At 46.1% G+C, this 18,478-nt stretch overlaps 1 protein-coding gene across 1 annotated transcript in view; it reads right to left on the bottom strand.

Moving 5' to 3' along the window:
* LOC147733200 (mucin-5AC-like) overlaps positions 1 to 18,478 on the bottom strand; it is a 224,208-nt gene that overhangs the window by 171,718 nt on the left and 34,012 nt on the right. Inside the window, exons 9-11 of the mRNA XM_086956009.1 lie at positions 4,581 to 4,718; positions 4,316 to 4,480; positions 1,626 to 1,720 (exon numbers count right to left, since the gene is read on the bottom strand). Of these exons, the coding sequence (XP_086812135.1) occupies positions 1,626 to 1,720; positions 4,316 to 4,480; positions 4,581 to 4,718 (398 nt within the window). The remainder of the gene's footprint in view (positions 1 to 1,625; positions 1,721 to 4,315; positions 4,481 to 4,580; positions 4,719 to 18,478) is intronic.

Here is an 18,478-nt window from a genome sequence, read left to right as displayed (position 1 = left end):
AATGCACAGTCTGGTGGGGAACATGTACAGGCTCCCTGTCCTGGTCTGAGTGCCGAATCATGGCACTCAGACCAAGCACATCGCTGCATTGCAGCATTTTGATTGGCTTAGGGGTGACTGTGTGCTTCTGGGACTTGTCAGGAAACAATGATGGAGGAAAGACAGAGGCAGCCGTGAGGAAATAAGTGTTCTTTTTTTAAATATTTTGTTCCCCACTCGCCCTGTCCGCTCTGTCACCCTCATTCCATGCCAGACGCCACTGGACACAAACACAGTCCAAACCATTAGTAAGCCTGGAAGTGTCATTGAGTATGAGTGAGATTAAGAGTGAATGCAAGTGTATGAGTCAGTGAGTAAGAATGAATGGTATTGAGTGAAAGGGAGTGTAAGTGTGATGCTAGGGTCATGTGACAAAAATCAGGATCAATGGTCATATAATGCCACTTAGTGTAATGTCATTAAGTTCAAAGGGTATGGTTTTTGATACCTCCTACACCTACCATGTGAATCGACAGCCGTATATTCAACTAGGGACTTCCAGCAACTGAAAATTCTAGCACATGCACGCTTATACTCTCACACACTGCAAGCTCTAAACCATTTATTGCACTCCTATCTGTAGGTACACAGATCCAGGAAACAGACTTGCCAAGTGGGGACATGAATACATTTCTGGCAATAATTGTTCAAACAGTAAGTATGTGCACCATGGCTTTTCTAACATCATGGAGATTTGTTGACCTCTTCTGCATTTTAATGGCTCTTGGTTCTTCAGGGCCATATTAGTTTCACAGTCCAGTAACTGCTTAGTGTAACAAAGAAAGGATGGCCCTCCCCAATTGCCAGCAAAGCTATCCTGCTTGAATAAGTACTCCCATTTCAAAACAGAGCTCTGCAGCTATCACTTCACCATGGCAAACAACGTAATACCATACCTACATACCTTAGTGGAGAGGTGTGGCTCACTGGTTAGAGGCGGCAGACCCGAGTGCAGAGAACGGCCCGGGACCAGGGTTCGATTCCCGACGCGGCAGGGTCTTGGACCAGGATCAGCGGACTGATAATTCTCGCATCGGTGCCTACTCCGACCAGGGAGCACACTCGGCAACTCTGGGCATTAGCTTGCCTCATCTCCACAACGGCCCCACACAAACGCCGGGGATGCCTGGTTTCACCTTGGAGACCCCCAGGAGGGACTATCTCACAGGGAAAGCCAGGACGGGTTCCCCAGCGGTCTATAGCGCTACGAGGCCTCCGGGTAGCAGTGCGCTTTACAAGACACAACAATTTACAATTACAGTATTTCCAACGATGCATACAGTATGTGAGCATTCACCAGACACCTCACGGTTTCTTCTGCCACTCTGTCACTACTTTGAGTGGGCACTCAAGCCTGAGGCTACGCTAAGCTAGTGGGTTGGCACCCACTCTTTGTCCTCTACACTAACCACACACTAACATGACATTTGCTATTCTTGCAGGACAGAGCCTCCACTGACCTCTGGGAGTAAGCCATCTGACATCAGTTAAGAAGTCTGAGTTAAAAAAAATGTCCTCCAAATGACGGCTTCATTTAGAAAAAAGATAAGAGAAGACAAGACAAGACAAGCCCACCACATACGTACCTTGTAGTAGGACTGTGGATTCACCAAGTGATGACAAGGAGCAAATGGTCCATTGGACTTGTTGAGCAAATCACACGTGTCATGAGCGTAGTTGTCTGGAAGATATATGAGAGAGCATACTATTCAAGTTATTTTCTTGTTATCATCTAAGTTTTTAGACACCCATTTACGACAGTTTGCTAACTATGCAGGAAATTGCTTGATATACATCTTAGTTTGCCTCTGTAACAGTGAATGAGGAAAATAACTTATGTGGCAAAGAAGCATGCATAGATAAGTGGGTGCTATAGAAGGGAGAGAGAATGGGATGAAAATATCTTGTCTAAGGAGTCAGGCCTTCCTGAATGTTAGCTAAAACAAGCCAGGTATAATCTTCCAATGCTTGGGAATAAGAAGAGCCTCAGACAGCTGAAGATCAATTGACCTAGAGCTAAATGAAATCTAGGATCAATATTCAACAGTAAAGGGATATCAGGAGAGCCAAGACACTGATTATGAGTGAGGTGAAGTGGAATTTCCGTTTGTTTTTTCTCTCCACCTGATCATGACTGGCCTGCTGTTCTGGCACCAGGTTTTCCCAGCGCGAAAATATCGGGTTCAATTTTACCTGTAATTCCAGCCACTAAATGTGCATGAAGCTTTGGCTGCGTCTCTCCCTCCCCTGCTCTCCATACCGACCTCTCTCCACGATGTGGCAGACAGAGGCCCCAGCGCACACATATCACCACCTTAGAGCAGGTGGTGCATGTGATCCTAAATCCCTCGAAAAGGGAATACCATGAGGAATAACGTTTTGTAATTCTGTGTGCGTGTGCAGTTCCAAAACTTGTGATAGTAGTAAACATGTGCCGAAATATCAGTCAGGAACAGTAATTGCAGAAACCTGCAATCTTTAAACATGTTTATTTCCAAGTCATAATCCCCTGATGTTAACCCCTTGGCCACAGCGCTAATTCCAACAAGGCGCTGGGGAGTGAGCGTGGCGCTGCTATGTTCGTGAGGGAACCACGCCGTCGTTTGCTCATGACGGTGTGGTTCAGTCACAGCCCCGCCCGCTCATTAATACACCCGCAAAGGCGGCGAATTAATGCCGCGTGGGTGGAGCGTCGGCAGCATAACGGACCCACGCCGTCATTAGCACACACTGCCCGTGGCTCATGACGGCGTGGTTCCGTCATAAGCAGGCAAGGGGTTAATATGATGGATAGCAGTGGGATTGAGTAGAGAAAAGAACATAGCAGTTCGTGGATAGACTCATGGATAGCCCCTTTGGAGGTGGAGGCTAGCTGGTGGATGGGAAACTGGGTAATGCTAATACATCCACAATACCCGAATGAACAGTCTTGGAACTCTCAGTGATTCAGTGGGCGATAGAAGTGAAGGTTGGGAGCTCAAGATCCGAAGTAAGGGCTCGAGGGATATTTGTTATGAAACTCCTTCTGCAGACAACTCAGGATCATTACTAGCACAACAAGTCGATGCTGACAAAAAAAAAAAATGTATGGCTATGGCGGTAGCTCGCCTATGTATATCTTCAATGTGGTTGAAGCCAGAAGCTCCAATATATGAAATGTGGCGAGCAAAGTTTTACAATGTTTTTTATTTAGAATTTAACCTTTACCGGATTAAATCTGTTAGGAAAATGCAAAAAGGGTATAAAATTTGGCAGGCAATGATTGATCATTTGGAGCCATGAAAAAATGACTGTTCTCTCAATTTTTGGTTAAATATGATGATATCGCTGCTTATATATCATGTTTTGATATTGTTTTTTTAATATTTGATTATTTCTGATTGTGTAATTGCTCTATAAATTTGTCTGTCTTATGCGGCTTTGAACTGAATCAATAAAAAATAAATTTTAAAAAAAACAAGTCGATGCTGACTAGTCCACCATGCCATGGCATCATATTGGACTGGGTGGTGTTGTTTACATTTTGCCAAAAACAGGCCTTATTATGGGGCTTATAATGAAAAATGTAAAACAAAAACATGTCCCTGATGTAAAGGGAGATTTCTCCTAGGGAGAGGGGGCATTCCCATGCATGGCAATTCAAGACTGGAAAAACACGGCGATATGATGTCATGGGCCCACTATAATCGGGCTTGGCCTCTCCTTCTGCTGATCAGCTTTTAATTAAAATGAACAATGATTTGTAGAAAGGAGATCTTTGTAGCAACTATTAGAAAGATGGAATCTCTGCACCTTTCTACATATGCTGAGCTTTAGCATCTTTGTATGTTTTAAATTAAACTGATTCCAATATCTTTTGCAACTAATTATGAACTGGTTTTTCGGAGGTTAATTTTGCAAAAGCAATGTAACTTTTATTCTTCATGTCTGCAATCATACTAACTTCTTCAATATGAAGGAGCAACACACCAAGGTCTTAAGTGGTTTGTGGAAAGGGATATGGTGACCGTGTATATGGTGATGTAACACCTCTGTGACTTACAGTATCCTTATAACATACAGTAGGGGTAAAGAATTCCATCTATGGGCATTTCTTGACACCCGTTACCATCACCACTGGTCCTATTTTTGGGCTCCTCAGAAGAAATACTGGTTATTTTATTACGTGCCTCTAGTCACTAAGATACTGAGCGGTATCATAATACGTATTCTTGTCACAACACCTTGCATTGCCTTTCCTATACCATGGTGAGCTCTCAAAAAATGGGAAACTTACCTTTCTCTGAGTTAATTAGGCAGGGATCATCAAATATGTTTTTGACATCAGGGCATTGGGGGTAGACCTTCCAAGAATTGCCAAACGCTGCCGCTGTTCCCTCCACCATTCCACTGCTGCCTGTGAACTCATCTCCCTGGATGTTGTTGAAGTTCCCACAGAGACCTGGGTGGAGAAGCAGAAAGAGTTGTGAAGATAGTAAATTTTAACAGACACTGGGAAGGGAATCTCACAATGAAGATAAGGAAGAGAGACAATTTCTTACCGCAGAGTTTCCTCTGGAAGGAAGGGTCGATCTGGATATAGAGTTGCATGATTGGTACAAGCTGAATCTCAAGTTGTATGCCAATGTTTAGGTTTACAATAAGGAAGAAGGAGCAAGGTCTGAATATATGGAAATTGGCTGTGGACAAAGAAATTGATTTTCTGTAAGATTTGTTTCAGAAAGTTAAAGCATGATGGGCACAACATGTGGCCATTTGTTTTAGATGTTTTACTATATCCAAAGTGCTGTACAGAGAACATTTTAAACAAAAGGTGCTGGAGGTAAACAGTAATGCATGTGGAGTCTGGTTAAGACCAGACTACAAAACTCAGGATGCGAGGGATAAAACAGTTGTCGCAAACACTTGAGACAGTTCTGGTTGGAACACTGTGCAGAACTTTTTACATATTTTAATTGCACATATAATTACAATTTGATGCCATTTGTTAGCATATCATGATCTTGTACAAATAATCGTCCTCTTTTTGAAACTTATATGTTTCAGCCCAACATTGCTACATCAGTTAGTCTGGTACTGGGCCTCATTGTGTTTATCCTGACAGGAGTAATTAATTTGTACTGTTGAAAATGTAATCATGGAAACATACCGTATTTTTTGGCGTATAAGACGACTTTTTAACCCATGAAAATCTTCTCAAAAGTCGGGGGTCATTTTATACGCCAGGGGTCGTCTTATAAGCTGGTATACGGCGTGCTGAAACTTCAGGGACAGGCGCCCTCTAGCTGAGCCACCGTGCGTTGCATCCCGGCCAGCCGTCCCCTCTCCCTGCTCTCATGCGTACTCACATTGCGCACTACCACTCGGATCGTCTTGGAGACAGGGAGGGCAAAGCAGACAAGGAGGGAGAGCTGACTCACCCAATCCAAGCAGACCTTGATGCTAAAGTACATAGGGCCCGATGTAGGTAAATCTAATTTACCACTTCTAAAATACCGAATCATACCGATTCAGTATTTAAGAAGTGGTAAATTAGAGGGGGGAAATGTAGGTAATTCTGATTCGGTAAATACCGAATCTGTAAGATTCGGTATTTACCGATTCTGTAAATACCGAATCGGTATCCCCCATTGATTCCAATGGGCCTTGAAGCCCATAGGAATCAATGTGGAATACTGATTCGGTATTTACAGATTCGGGAATGACCTATTCTTGCAAGGGTGCAGGGGGTGTCACTTTGACACCCTCTAGCACCCCAATTACAGGCTTGTGTGCCGTGTGGCACACATACATGCCCTAAGGGCATGTCTGTGGGTCACATGGCACAGGTGTGCATGCACAGATGTGCATGCACACCTGGATTCGGTATTTTACCACCCAATTGGATTGGGTGGTAAAATACCGACTCCTGAAGGCCTGTGGCACTCTTCAGAGGCCACCTACATCTCTATTTACCGATTCTGTACATTTACCGATTCGGCATTTTACCGAATCGGTAAATGTACAGAATCGGTAAAATTACCGATTCTGTACTTGTGTTGCCCCCTACATAAGAAAACCGTAATACCCGTCAAAAAACGGCCGAATTCGGCCGTTTCCGACCAGCATTAGGGCTCCTACATCGGGCCCATAGTTTCCATCGATACGTAATACAACAGCGTAATAAACATGGCTATGCGTTAAGTAGTATCGGAAATATGGATGAAACTCCAATGAATTTTGATATGGTTGGAAATAAAACTGTCAATCCAAAAGGTGAAAAAACTATTTTAATCAAAACAACAGGACATGAGAAGTCCAGTTTTACAGTGGTACTAGCATGCACAGCTGATGGCACCAAGCTGAGACCAATGATTATTTTAAAAAGAAAAACAATGCCGAAACTCAGATTTCCTTTTGGTTGTTTTGTACATGTGAATGAAAAAGGCTGGATGGATGAAGAAGGGGTAAAGCTATAACTTGATGATGTATGGCGCAGGCGACCAGGTGGACCTATTCAAAAACTTAGTCTACTGTTGTGGGATATGTTCAGGGCTCATTTAACTCCCAGCACCAAGCAAAGGCTGGCAAGAATAAACATAGATGCAGCAGTTATTCCTGCAGGATTTACATCATTGGTACAGCCACTGGATGTGTGCCTAAACAAGCAATTTAAAGATTTCATTAGAGAACAGTGGAATGAGTGGATGGTTAGAGGCGAAAAGTCATTCACAAAAGGAGGAAACATGCGTGCTCCACAGTTGGATGTTCTGTGTAAGTTTGTCATGAAAGCCTGGGATGATATTGATGCTGAAACAGTTATCAAGTCTTTCAAGAAGTGTGGCATATCAAATTCATTAGATGGTATGGAGGACAACTACTTGTGGCAAGATGAAGAGGAAGTCGAAGCCGAGACCACACCATCTGATACGGAATTAGATCCATACGATGACTGCCTTACAAATGTATTACAAGATGTGATTGATTTACTTATGATATCAGATGACAAACAGGAGTATTTTGAAGGCTTTTAAAGGGAAACTGTCACGCCAGCAAATCCTGTAACAATAGCTTGGAGTTATGATGGGCGCCAGGGACTTGCCGGGCACTTGCTTTCTATCTATTGTTTGTTATCTTCCTCCTATCATAATCAGTTCCAGTTTGGTTGACAGCTTAGAAAGCAAACAGAATGGCAGCTCTCATGGGTTTATTGTCTTATCCTTCCTTTCAGCTTTAGAGTGAATTAGGAAAAGTTTAATCTACTTGCACTTTTTTATGTTACATGTTTGATGACAAACAGCCTTATGTTTATAAGTGACAGTTTTCCTACTAAGTACCTGCATGTCATAAGCATTAGAATTAAAATGACCATATTAAAATCAAATCTGATGTTTTTTAATTTTTATTTGGTGTGCGTTGGAAGAGGGCGGCGCATATAGCCCAAACCCTACATTTTAACAGGAAAAGTAGAGGGTTGTCTTATTCGCCCAGTCGTCTTATGCGCCGGACAATACGGGTAGGTATTTCAAAATCAGTAGAATTATAGTTGAACGGCAGTGCTACCCAATCAATCAATCAATCAAGACACTTGTATAGCGCACTACTCATCCGGAAGGGTCTCAAGGCGCTGGAGGGGAGGGGTCCTCTACTGCTCGAACAGCCAGGTCTTCAGTTGCTTCCTGAAGGAGAGGTGGTCCTGGGTTAGCCTAAGGTGGATGGGGAGAGAGTTCCATGTCTTGGCTGCCAGGTAGAAAAAGGATCTTCCACCGGCGGTGGCTCTACGGATGCGTGGAACGGCGGCGAGGGCAAGGCTGGTCGACCGTAGCTGGCGGGTGGGCGTGTAGAAGGTCAGGCGGTTGTTGAGGTACTTGGGGCCCAGGTCGTGGAGAGCCTTGTGTGCGTGGGTGAGGAGTCTGAACGTGATCCTCTTGCTGACGGGGAGCCAATGCAGGTTTTTCAGGTGGCTGGAGATATGGCTGTGGCGGGGGATGTCCAGGACGAGGCGTGCAGAGGTGTTCTGGATGCGTTGGAGTCTCTTCTGAAGTTTGATTGTGGTTCCGGCGTAGAGGGTGTTTCTGTAGTCCAGTCGGCTGGTGACGAGTGCCTGGGTGACCGTCTTCCTTGTTTCGGTGGGGATCCATCGGAAGATCTTGCGGAGCATGCGCAGGGTGTTGAAGCACGATGATGAGACGGCATTGACTTGTCTGGTCATCGAGAGGGAGGAGTCCAGGATGAAGCCCAGGTTACGTGTGTGGTCCGTTGGCTTGGGAGTGGTGCACGGGGCAGGCGGCCACCAGGAGTCGTCCCAGGCGGAGGGCGATGATCCCAGGTTGAGGACTTCCGTCTTGTCTGAATTCAGTTTCAGTCGGCTGTTCTTCATCCATTCGGCGACGTCTTTCATCCCTTCGTGTAGGCTGGTTCTGGCGGTGGCTGGGTCATTGGCGAGGGAGAGGATCAGCTGGGTGTCGTCGGCGTAGGAGATAATGTTGAGGTTGTGTTGGCGTGCGATGGTGGCGAGGGGGCTCATGTAGACGTTGAAGAGGGTAGGGCTGAGCGATGATCCCTGTGGGACGCCGCAGATGACTTTGGTGGCCTCGGATCTGAATGGGGGGAGGCAGACTCTCTGGGTTTTTCCAGCGAGGAACGAGATGATCCCTTCCAGTGCCTTTTCTCGGATTCCGATGTTCATGAGGTGTTGCACTAGGGTGCGGTGGTAGACGGTGTCAAACGCAGCGGAGAGGTCCAGTAGGATGAGGGCCGCTGTTCCCCGTTGTTGAGGAGGGATCTGATGTCGTCAGTTGCTGCGATGAGGGCTGTCTCTGTGCTGTGGTTGGCTCGGAAGCCGGATTACGAGTGGTCGAGGGATCCGTTCGTCTCGAGGAAGGTGGCAAGCTGTCTGTTGACGTTCTTCTCGATGACTTTGGCCGGAAAAGGGAGGAGCGAGATGGGGCGGAAGTTCTTGAGGTCGGTGGGGTCCGCTGTTGGTTTCTTCAGGAGGGCACTGAGCTCGGCATGCTTCCAGCATTCCGAGAAGGTGGCGGTGTTGAAGGAGGCGTTGATGATGTCCCGGAGTTGGGGGGCGATGATGGAGTCGGCCTTGTTGAAGACGTGGTGGGGGCAAGGGTCTGTTGGAGATCCGGAGTGGATGGTGTTCATTGTGCGGCTGGTGTCTTCGGTGTTGATCGGGGTCCATGCGCAGAGGGTAGTGGTGGGTGGCGTTGGTTCGGTGGTTGGGTGCGTGGTTGTAGCACCGAAGCTGTTTTGTGGGTTATGTCACTTTTACACTGTCAAACCTCTACCCCTCAGATTGATGAGATATTGCATTCTCAGAAAACATATACATGCCTAGGCATAACTAGATTTTTTAGATAGGGCTGTGCTCGTCGGTGACTTAATACTAAAGACAGTTAGGTTTTCAGAATTATCATAAAATAGGTAAAACATTGCAATTTGAAGTCTATTACAAGTAAATATGTGACTATATATTCAATGTGAATACCATGAAAAAGTGACTGGGTTTTGCAAGTTCAGTTGTATTTAGAGGCGCATCCATTGAACCTCAGGTCAAGTAAACATTACAGGCTCATACTGTAATCAGCTGAGCTGCACTTCATATTAAACATACACATAAAACAGTTTCCCTCTGAGGATGCACCCCATCACAATGAGCACACTAACTAACAAGTCATCATGGAAATTTATTAAGGAATTTGGCTACCATCGATTTCGATTCACCAAAATACTAAGGGTAGCAGAAGTGATCCTTTGACCTTCATGAGAGCAAAGGAAGTGACACTATGTGTCAATTGATCCTGAATCTTTCCAGGAAATGATGGCACAAGGCCTTAACCACGATGACATCATAATAACTGACATCACCAAAGTTCCGCAATACCTGCATAAATAATGTAACAGCACAACACAGAGAAATGGTTATTTTAGATAGCCCAATATTAGGGTCTTGACACAATCTTTGAAAGTGGTAGGACTTAATTTGTGCCTTGAATTAATTTAATGGAATAAAGTAAGTCAGACCTCTTCTAGGGAAATTTGGGAAGTGGATACTCTACTGAGAACATTTTTTATAAAAATATGTTCTAATTGTGAATTTTAAAGCACAATTTTCACATACAATTGCTATTCAAGTCTTTTCATAGTGTGTCAAGCCAATGAAATCTCATGCTCCCCAAGAGTTGACCCTCCCCCTTTGTTTCCCAAATGCATTATGGGTGACCAGATATGTCAAAAATACCAACATTGTGCCTGGGCCAGCATTTCATCATGGGTGCCACCGTATACCATATATTACATACAATATGCAGGTGCCAGATGTTTGACACCAGTGCCCCTCATATGCCAAGATAGCCCTTAAATCAAACATTACCTCAGCATGCTAGAGCTATCATTTTGCCTCCCTTATGCCATGGATATTCTCTTTCAAGACAAGAATTAGTTCCAATGGATAGTTTCCTTAAGTATGCCAGAATTATTCCATGAATTCCCCACATGATAAGTCATATATTCAGTATATCAGTGCCAGTATTTTGTCACAGCATCTGATGGGATAGGAATTGCCTACAGTAGGTCAGCACCAGTATTTTGCCAAGTGTGCCTCATTTAAAACAAGAATGACCTTGGGTATGCCAGGGCCAATGGCAGGCCTGCAAGTATAACGCCACATACTCATGCTCACTTACACTTACGTTTTCATACTCTGTGAGAAATTGGATGAATAGTCAGGGTGGATTGAAGTCTATTCTTATTATGAATGCATGGCATCAGTCTCTCACTTCTGTTCCCCAGGGGGATTTATCCAATATTTTATGTTTGCCACAGTGACAAATGCCTGTGTGAAGCCTCTGAGTTCTAGGGACTTTGACAGTTGCTGGAGAGCAGCCAAGGGACCAAGATGGCGGTGTGGGGGGTACCCGGTAACAGGATACAGAGGGAGACTTGGGGATAAGTCTGAGAGCTCTGTATGGGGAGTGCTCAGTTTGTGAGGGTCCTTCAAACAAGGGGGCACAGTCAATTGGCATTGACCCGGGCCGGAAAGCTCTGGTTTAAAGTGTTTGTTGGGCTGGGCCCGTGCGTCAAAGGCACTCATGGTTCACGGTAAGACCAGCAAAGGAGGAAAAAAAGGACAGCTAGGCCACTTTCTGTGTTGGACTCTGCAATGCAGATGGCCTTCTTCGGCTGCTCAGTCTTTGTGGTGCTGGAGTCCGGATTGGACTTTGTACAAGCTTTGGTTGCTGCAAGAGGGCTAGCACCCAGGGCATTAGTGCAGGGCAGCTCCTGGGAGTCCTAGCATCTTTACCCATGGTGGGGAGATGAATCTGTCCTCTGGGAACACAATGACCTCCTGCTGGGTGGCTGTTGCGCTGGCAGACTTGGTGGTCAGCAGAACGGTAAACCAGATGTTGTGATAGGTGCTTGTAGGTTCCAGGGAAGTGGCTCCTCCACTTCAAGGGAGATGCTGACAGTTTGGTGAAGTGCTGGTCACCCTCCAAGGCTTTTTAAGGATGCACAGCTACAGGCCAAGTTGGATTGTTGCGATTGTCGATACAGGAGCAGGTAGGCAGGCAGGATTTGACACCAAAGTACACCAGTAGCCCGGAGTTCTCTCTCCTTCAGCTCTTCTTGGTCCTTTTTCAGGTGAATCTCTCTTTCTAGTGTCGGGGGCAACCTAAATACTGAATTTAGGGGAGTTAAGGGTGGTGAAGAGTAATAGACATTGGGGTACTTACCCATGCCATCATTATATCTCCCTTATGACCACTTCCTGTGCAGAGTGGGCACAACCCTGTCCCCGAGAAAAATGGTGGAACCCTTTTTTCGTGGAGTACATCAGGCAGCCCACCTTAGGGGTGTGACTACCCGGGTGGTGCCAGATGGGCTTCAGGACAGGGGGAAGCATCTCCCAACTCTTAGGGGACCTGAGAGTTCATATCAATGGTGGCAGATGCCTTGAATCCTCTGGCCTTGTTATGAAGATTCATTAGCCACCCTGCTGGGGGAAGTGTAAACTCCTCCTGCCAGAGCAGGTATTGTTTCCACCCTCTGGAAGCATGGGCTTTCTCCTCTAAAGGGTCAGAAACTGATCTGTGATGACAGGCTGGAAGATACCAGCCAGTCAGCACACTAGAAGGGTGATAGTTTTTCAGGGGCAACTCTGAGGCATCCTCATGTTTCAATAAATCCACTTGTGGCATCAGTATGGATTTATTAGGACCAGGTGTTTGATAACAAACACTGTAGGTTTCAGCGAAGCCGTCATATAGCTGGTGAACTTGTGATGACCAGTTGAAATATCTAGCAATTGAACTAGACAGCACAAGGGCAAAACTGCTCAGGCAGATCAGTCCTTACAAGTATATAAATGCACCCTGCCTTAGGGATGTAATGTAATGCCTACTATAGGGGTGATTTACATATATTGCATGCAGTGTCTGTAGGCATGGCACAAAGAATGTGTGCCATGTTGTGTTTTCACATTTCTTTGCACCATTTCACGCAGCCTGCAATGGCAGTCTGCATGAGTTTGGTAGAGGGTCTTTTAGAGTGGTATAATACATACTGCTGCGAATAGGGACCTTCTTTAGTGTCCATGCCCTAGGTATCAGGGGTACCATTTACTAGGGACTTACAGATGTACTAAATATCTTACCTACTGGGGAAAAATTGAACAGATACCTTGTTTTAGGGAAAGATCCCTGGCACTGGGGACCTGGTAAGCAGGAACTCAGTACACGTCAGTCAAAATTGCATTAAATACCAGGCAAAAAGTGGGGGTGACATATCAAACAAGCATTGGCATAGCCAATAGGTCTCGCCATTGGGACAATAATAGGGGCAGATTTACAATAACTGGCGCATCCCCAGGGATGCACCAGTTATTGTGCGCCGCATTTACAATGCGTCGCACCATGGGGCAAAAACGGCACAGATGCATGACGCATCTGTGCCGTAAAGGCGGCGCATTTCTGGCGTTGCATCGCAAGCACGACGCAGCTCCAGCAATTCTCTTGGGGGCCCTATCTGTCCAATGCTGCGTCAAGCCTTACGCCTGCTTCAAGCAGGTGCAGGGTTTTGACACAGCATTGGCCTAAAAGTGACTGAATGAAATCTTGTAGATTTCACTCAGCCACTTTTAGCAGGTGTTCCTGCGCAGGAACGACCCCCCCTGCGCTGGAACGCCTCCTTATGGCGCAGGGCTTTACAACGTGACGCATCTCCCAGATGCATCACGCTGTAAATATCCGCACCATGATGCATCTTTTGCGCCGCCGCTGCTTCACAAAAGTGACGCAACAGCGGCGTAAAAGAGGCGCAAGGGGGTGGTAAATCTGCCCCTAAGTGTTTAGCCATGCAACAGTTGATGTTTCACCAAGGATATTGTGCTGCATAACTAAATACTTATAAGATCCCAAAAGCGGGACCTATTGGCTATGGCAATGCTTGTTTATTTATTATCCTCTCCCAATCTATTAGTGGAATGCTATATCATCAGGTTTGCCCTGACTCCTAAAGATCGGGGTGGGCTTGACCGTATTCCAGGGAGCTTTTTGTAAATTGCTAGTCAGGGGAGCTACAATAAAAAATTACTCATCCACTCCCAAGGTATCCCTTTTTTCGCGAGGTGGGTGGGAGATGATTGAAATAAACTATATAAGGGGCAGGTTTGATTTGATGGTCCTGTAACCCTTTTAGTACCAACATGTTTCCATCTACACTAATAGCTGAAAACGGTCTGCGGCATTCATCAAGGTGGCTTTGTTTTTCTAATACTCCCCTGCTAACATCTCTTTTATGAAAATATATCAAGTCATGCACAATAAAATAATTTTTTAGGCATGACACAGGGAACAGAAGCATCATTGTATTGGGGATGTGGTTAGCTGGAGTGTTTTAGCTATTCCTTTGAATGAGAGCTCCTTGTACATAAACGGTGATGGTTTAGGAGTGAGCTGACTGATGCGGTGTCACTAAAACTCACCAGAAGACTCCACATCACCACAGACAGGGAGCCCTGGTCCAGCGTTTTCATTTAATGACCTAACGCAATTTCGGTTTTGCTATCCTATTTTACTGTAGTTGAATGCGCAAGATATCTGAAAACAGTGATTTCTGTGTGAAGTTCCTATGAATGAAAGTGCCTCCTTTATCGTGACTCAACTATTTCTGCTCATGATGGTGCATCACATAACACTGGGGCACATTGCTGAAGACGTGTAGCCCAGGGAAAGGCGGCAGCCCAGGAGGCACACTATAACCACTGACCCGATCAGCTGCGACCCCAGAAATTGCTGAGTAATGGGTGAAGGCGGGAGAGACCAGGCTCAGAATGCCAGATTACGCGCTTGTCACGTCACGTGATGTTGTTGCTAGGGACGCCTAAAGAGAATCCCTCCAAAGTGAAACAGACTAGGACACTGTCAGGTCAGTGATCATCGAGGCCCTCCTTCCCTCCCTGTCAGTAGCTCGTGTGGTGTATTTGTGCCAGCGTGCTCACGCACACCCACCGCCTCGCGTTTTACCCTTCCAGCCAATGGGGTGCTAGGCCACGTGCGCACATTCAAACAGCGTTCTGGAAGGAGGCGGGCTGCAAGATTCGGCAGCACAAACAAACTAGATCATCGGAAAAGCAGCCGTGCGCCGGAGACTGTGCCAAGCCGCGCAGCGCCGTGGACAGGCTCTGACAGGATCCGATCTCCTCCATGCCGCGTGGAAACGCTGAGGCATAGCAATCATGGTGACCATGCCACAGCCCCCACACCATCGGCACTGAGTAGACACGACATCCCACGAGCTGCACCCTCAGTGCGGGCATAGCCCAGAGACCGCTACGCAGGTAAGAGTCTGCACCCACCATAGGGGATCCGCGTGCATGGAGGTAAAGATCTGCACCATGTTTAGAGAGGAGTATCCAAAACCGGACACTCAATTCCGTAAAAAAGGGAAATCTGCACATGCCCCACTGAGTGAGTCGCTTTTGTCTCCTGACAGGCAGACCGGCCCAGGGCTCGGAGTCACAGGTGCCTCTGAGAGGAGGCCCAGGACGGATGCGTGCCATGCGCCTTCCCTGTCAGAAACTGATCAATGCCAGTGAGACCTACGGTGGCTCTGGGGACCTCGATGGAGTGGGAATGGTCGCCTTACAGATAATAATAGTGAAACGCGCCTTACTTTTATTAATAGTCTATGCCGCCTAGAATGTAGCAATAGTTACTCGATATTTAGAAATAATGATGAACACCGGAAACCGAATAAAAAGAGCAGGCAAAGGAAATATTCAGGAGAGATAGTGGGCATTAAACCTTCATTTGTAATGGCGATGGATTAGGCGTGGGCGGAAAATCCGTTCCGCTCGCGGATTTTGCAGATTTTCGGGAAATCCGCAATCCGCGAGATTTGCGAATTTCCCGCAAAATCCGCAAATCCGCGAGCAGCGGATTTTGCTCGCACTGCTCGCACTGTTCGCGTGAGTTCGCGCCCCGCGAATAAGTGCAAAATTGCAGAAATACGATCTTAGCAAAACTGAAAGTAACTACTTACCAGGTTCAAAAGTTCAGGCTCATCATTAGTAGCCATTTCCTGGAGTGCTTCCTGAGGGGCCCCTCCAGAGTTCAGTTGCCAGTTGAAACTAGTATGTGACCCTGCTCTGAACCTCAGAATAGTTACACATATGCCACAAAGGTCCTGAATTACAGCTAAGGGAGACAAGCAGGAGCCAGGCTGGAAGTTAAAATCCATTAATCAGCCCCTAATTCATTATTGTCAGTTGGGGCAGGGCAGGTGTTGTAACTAATTTTGCAACAATGAAAGCATAGCAAGTGCAAAAGATCACTAATCAGGGCGCACTAAGGAAGCAGGTGCCAGCTAAAAAAATATTCTGTGACACATGAATCAGCCCCAAATTAATTCAGGTCACTTGAGGCAGGGAAGGTGTGCTTTGCTTTGCCGAAAATAATGTACACTGGACAACCAGAGGGTGTGGTGATGAAACAGAGGGTGGCATGGGTGGGCCAGAGGGTGGCATGAGTAGTCAGAGAGTGGCAGTGGTGACAGAGAGTGGCAGTGATGAAGAAGAGTGTCCCAAACAGGCTGGACACGTAGAAACAACAAGTTCGCGAAACTTGCGACCCGACAGGTAAGTTCGCAATTTGCGAAAGTGTACAAAACCCTCGCGAACTGGCAGAAACACGGGCGAACACAAAAAAAAAAAAAATCCGCAAATTCGCGGGAATTCGCGGATTTTGCGGATTGCGAATCCGCAAATCCGCAAAATTCGCGAATGCTTACGATGGATATCTAAAATTTAGTAATGGAAATGGACACGCACCATTAGTAATACCGAGGGAAACTTTTTAATTTTTTTATTAAATGAGTGTATATAACTTTAAATTTCTGGTACTGGCAGTTACTATTTACTCATTGGTGAGTAGTTTGGCATTTATAGGACCAGTCATTTAGAGTTCTGGTATATCGCCCTATTGCTGGTAGTGTGCTTGGTCTGTCTGGGAAGAATGGTCGTATCAAGTCGGGCAGGTTCATATGTTGTAGCGATGACTCGCACTTCATTTTCAAGGAATGATGACCAAGAAAGATAATTTCCATGCCTAGCATCTTAAATTGCTAGAAGAGTTGCCTAGGTTTGTGATTCGCATCTTGCACTTAAAACTCGGCTGCATAGATGACTGCGGCCTCCCTAAGACTGGTGACTTACCTGTTATCGTCTTTAAAACAAGCTAGCACAGCAGCAGGGGAGGAGGGGAGCCTGTGCGATTCACTAGAGGGAGTGATAATTGCTACCATATGGCGACGCACGCTCCCGCAAAGTGAATCGCCACACGTGCACGCGTTGTCCTTGAAGGCAATGAAACGTGTACAGGTTTTTGGCTGAAAAGCCGTACCGACAACAAAAAGGTATTTTTGCCTAAACAGCGCCTAAGCAGCGCCTGCGCGCTGGGTAGGCGAGACCTAAAAAGGGCACTTTCCTACACAACCCCACCAACCGAAAGCAATGAGACTAACCTTTCCCAAGAGAGTCCTCCTCTTTCCAAGTGGAAAAACCTGAAAAAGGCCATCTGCCATCATGGTCAACCCAGGTCTGTGCTCCACTGTAAAGTCCATTCCCTGTAGGGAGATGGACCACCTCAACAGTTTGGGGTTTTCACCTTTCATTTGCATCAGCCATCCGAGAGGATGTTGTCCGTTTGTGCAAGGAAGTGAATACCAAATAGGTATGGTCTCAGCTTCTTCAGGGGCAAAACTACAGCAAAGGCTTCCATTTGAATGCTACTCCAATGCTGTTCCCTGGGAAGCAGCCTCCTGCTCATGAAAGCAATAAGATGGACATGGCCATCATCATTGGTCTAAGTTAGGACCACTACTATCCCATGCTTAGAGGCATTAGTCTGCACTACGAACTGATTAAATAATCTGGGGCTTTTAGAATGAGTAAATGGCACATTGCTTCCTTTAGAGTATTAAAAGCCTTCTGACAACTCACTGTCCAGTTTACGTTATTTGGTTGCTTCATGGATGTCAGCTGGGAGGGGTGCCACAATGGTACCATACCCCTTTCAAAGCCTCCTGCAGTACCCAGTCAAGCCAAAGAATGACGTTGCTTGAGTTTGCGTTGTTGGACATACCCAGTCTATAACAGTTTGGACCTTGGGCTGTAAGGGTTGAATTTGGCCTCCTACGCAATCTGACACTTGCTTGCCTTGATAGTAAGGTCTGCACTTTGCAGTGCATCAATGACCTTGCCAAGAGGAATCAGGTGATCCTGCCACATGAGGCTATAGACAGCAATATCAACAAGAAATGCTGCTCAAAAAACTCCAACCCAGCAAGGACTTTGTTCACCAACCTCTGGAATATGGCTGGGGCATTTTTTAATCCAAATGGCATTATAGTAAACTGGTAATCTCCACCTGGGGTCGAGAATGCTGATTTCCTTTTTGCTCCTGGGGTCAGACCAATCTGCTAGTACCCTGATGTTAAATCAAGAGTACTGGGAAATTTGACTACCTCCAGCCTGTCAATTAATTAATTGTCTATTTGGATAGGGTGTGCATCTGTCTTGGAGACAGCATTGAGGCCTCTGTAGTCCACACAAAACCTCAGCTCTGGCTTACCACCCTTAGAGTGAGGCTTGGGGATTAAGACCACTAGGCTAGCCCAGGGACTTTCAGAGGGCATAATCACCCCTAACGCCAGCATTTTGCTGACATCCTCTCGGATGCTTTTCTGAACTTGTTCTGACTGTCAGTATATTTTGTTTTTGACAGGTGTGCTGTCTCCAGTGCACGCATCATGGGTACACCAGGATGTCTGACCAGGGATGAGGGTAAAGATCCCAGCATACTTCCTCAGAACATGTCTGCAGTGAGCTTGTTTTTGGGCAGAGAGGGTGTCTGAATAGACAACTCCTTCAAATGACCCATCTTTAGGACTA

Source organism: Lissotriton vulgaris, chromosome 2_1, assembly GCF_964263255.1.
Source record: "Lissotriton vulgaris chromosome 2_1, aLisVul1.2, whole genome shotgun sequence".
Classification (NCBI taxonomy): domain Eukaryota; kingdom Metazoa; phylum Chordata; class Amphibia; order Caudata; family Salamandridae; genus Lissotriton; species Lissotriton vulgaris.
The sequence above is the reverse complement of the archived record's forward strand: the minus strand, read 5'-3'. Positions and strand labels throughout refer to the sequence as shown.